This window comes from Mus pahari, chromosome 10 (assembly GCF_900095145.1).
Source record: "Mus pahari chromosome 10, PAHARI_EIJ_v1.1, whole genome shotgun sequence".
Taxonomy (NCBI): Eukaryota; Metazoa; Chordata; class Mammalia; order Rodentia; family Muridae; genus Mus; species Mus pahari.
In genome coordinates this window covers 37,532,317-37,535,169 of record NC_034599.1, presented here as the reverse complement: position 1 = coordinate 37,535,169, position 2,853 = coordinate 37,532,317, and the positions used below count along the sequence as shown (strand labels likewise).

Here is a 2,853-nt window from a genome sequence, read left to right as displayed (position 1 = left end):
AGAGGAGAGAGAGAGAGAGAGAGAGAGAGAGAGAGAGAGAGAGAGAGAGAGAGAGAGAGACACTCTGGGGGCATTTGGCTCCTCCCTGTGGTCTTTGTAGCACCCAGTCTCTCTAGTTGTTTTCTTTCACAAGCTGTTCATTCTTACCCAGTTGCTTGAGTCAGGGTCCTATATAGCCAAGACTGACCTGGCCTTGTAATCCCCTACCTCCACTTCCCGGGTGTCAGGTTACATGTGTGCACCACAGCTTGTTTTATTCAGTCCAGGTCTTCTTGTGTGTTTGGTAACCTCTACAGGAGACACCCTGGGCCCTCTAAGCTGCTTTATAAATAGTTGGGGCTTAGGCATCTTCAGGATGGTGTTCCTATCCGTGAGCACATGGCCTTACTGTGGTCTCAGCAGAGTATTATGTCAGGACTCAGCAGTCACTCGGTAGCTAGATGTACATGTAGGAAGGAGGGGGACTCTGACAGGATGAGAAGACACTGAGGGTAGCCGTGTCATTTACCTGTGTTGTGAGTAGTTTAAGGTGAGTTTCTTTTTTCCTCCTAGGTATCATGAGCTCATTACAAAATATGGGAAATTGGAGCCTTTGGCAGAAGTGGACCTAAGACCCCAGAGCAGTGCGAAAGTCGAAGTTCACTTCAATGACCAAGTGGAGGAAATGAGCATCCGCCTGGACCAGACAGTAGCCGAACTGAAGAAGCAGCTGAAGACCCTGGTGCAGTTGCCCACAAGCAGCATGCTTCTCTACTACTTTGACCACGAGGCCCCGTTTGGCCCGGAAGAGATGAAGTACAGCTCCCGAGCTCTACACTCCTTTGGCATTAGGGATGGAGATAAAATTTTTGTGGAATCAAAAACAAAATAACCTCTACCAGCCTTGTAAAAACTCACATAAGGACTTCCTGCAGGGTGTTTGTTTCCAGTGTGCTTTTCTTTAGGAGGAAGGACATTTCCATTTTGTTTTGGGTTTTGTTTAGCTTTGGAGGGGTTTTGTATATTTTCTTCCCCTAGAATGGATAGGTTTTTGGTATTTTCTACCACAGATTTTTTTCAGATCAGTTAGCAGACATGGCTGCATCTCCAGTCTATATGTGAGAGCATGCCTGTCTCCCTCTCCCTCTCCCTCTCCCTCTCCCTCTCCCTAACCCTCCACTCCCCCCCAAAGATGACAGAAACCACCGACTTCTTANCCCCCCCCCCGCATCTCCCCTACCCCCCAAAGATGACAGAAACCACCGACTTCTTACTGTGTCACTGGGATTTGTCAGCCACTGGGCTCTTTCCTGCTAAGCCCAAAGACAGTGTGGTCCCTCAGAGGGGTGATGCACAGTGTTCACATCCAGAGATGGGGATCCTCCTAGGGAGGGCCTTCTCTGGCTCTTCCTTCCCTACCCCTCCTCCTCCTCCTTTCCATTTGGGGGTCCTGGGTCTGGTTTTCATTCTGACTTGTACCCACTTACCTGGTAGTTTTACTCTGTTCATAATTTAACTTGGTTTTGTTGTTGTTGTGTCGGTCTTTCCCCTGTCATTCCCAGTTTTAAATGGTTTTGAGTATTTTAAGCATTCACAGCCTGATTCTGATCTCAGGAACTCAGTTAGGTTTTAAAGAGAAGTTGATGGAGTATTAAACCATAGGAAACTTGCTGTTCTCCTAGAAGCCTGGGCTGGGCATTTTAGCCTCTCCACCACCGCAGCGCCCCAGAAACCCCTCCAGGGTTAGATCAGCTGTCACTCCCGTTACCTGGCACTTGTCCTGTTCTAGGGGTCTTAATGTTCAATGAATGTACTTCCTGACAGCTTTATCGCATAAATTGGAAATGAAGGAAGAGGTCTAGATACTCCTTAGCGGAAAATGGGCTGATGAGCTGGCCAGGGGTGAAGGAAGTGCTGGGATTGGGGGAGCAGGCTGCAGGCTTTCCGCCTGTGCTTCAACCTGAGGGAGGCCATGCCTCACACTCTCTCACAGGAGCTGTGAGTCCCACCTTTTTCTTGGGACTTTGTGGTGATGTGATTGAACAGCTGTTTTTATTTTGTATTTTCTGTCCCCTGTGGAATGATTTTTGCCTAATCTGTGAGTGAACTTTCAGTGTCACCCCCCCACCAGGTGTTTTTGCAGGGGTGTGTATAAAAGCACTTGACTTTTGACACAGTCCCTCACCCACTCTCCTATTCTGAAATCTTTTTCTTTGGCCTTCCCTTCTTTGTTAATCTGGATGGTTTCCTTGCAGTTTCTGTTCTGTTCTGTTCTAGTTGTTGTTTTGTTTTGGCTTTTAACATTTGTTATGTGGTTCCACCCCTCCTCCAAACTTACTTTCAAGTAAACTCTTTAGGTGACCCATGTGACCTCTTCAAGGGTGGGGAGATTTATTCTTTAAGTTCCCTCCTCCTCCACCATGTGGCAGGTGTTTGTTCTCTTGCCACCGCACTTCAGGTTCAGCATCTCTAAGGCTGCTGCCCGGGCCTCCTGAGGCAGGCCCGCATTCACTGCAGCACTAAGGGTGAAAGCCAAAGGGTTTAGAAAGATGAATGAAGCCAGTTCTCGCTGCAGACTTTGTCTCAGAATCCTAAAAAAATAAAAAATAAAAAATAATGAGCAGTGGAGATCAGGCCAGTATAGACGAGGACAGTTATTTTGCAATCGCATTTTCTTGACAGATTTTTGGAAATAGAAAAAAAAAGTGTGGTAGCCGTGTCCCAAGGATGCAGACTGTGGTTGCTTTGTATATGTGCGTGCGAGTGCGGAGGAATTTGCAAGAGAAACTGTAATGGAGACGTTGCTTTGTCAGCCTGGGAAACAGTTGCAATCTTATTTTTGAACTTTGGAGCCACTATTGTCCCATGGCAGAA

The 2,853-nt window shown here is 47.2% G+C and overlaps 1 protein-coding gene across 3 annotated transcripts in view; it reads left to right on the top strand.

The window, feature by feature from the left end:
* The window catches only part of Tbcel (tubulin folding cofactor E like), an 85,404-nt gene extending 84,243 nt beyond the window's left edge, over positions 1-1,161 (top strand). For all 3 annotated transcript variants that reach the window (XM_029543484.1, XM_021207068.2, XM_029543485.1), the window contains one exon: positions 553-1,161. In XM_029543484.1, coding sequence (XP_029399344.1) covers positions 553-871 — 319 coding nt within the window. In that variant the 3' untranslated portion in view covers positions 872-1,161. The remainder of the gene's footprint in view (positions 1-552) is intronic.
* Positions 1,162-2,853: the final 1,692 nt, after the last annotated feature.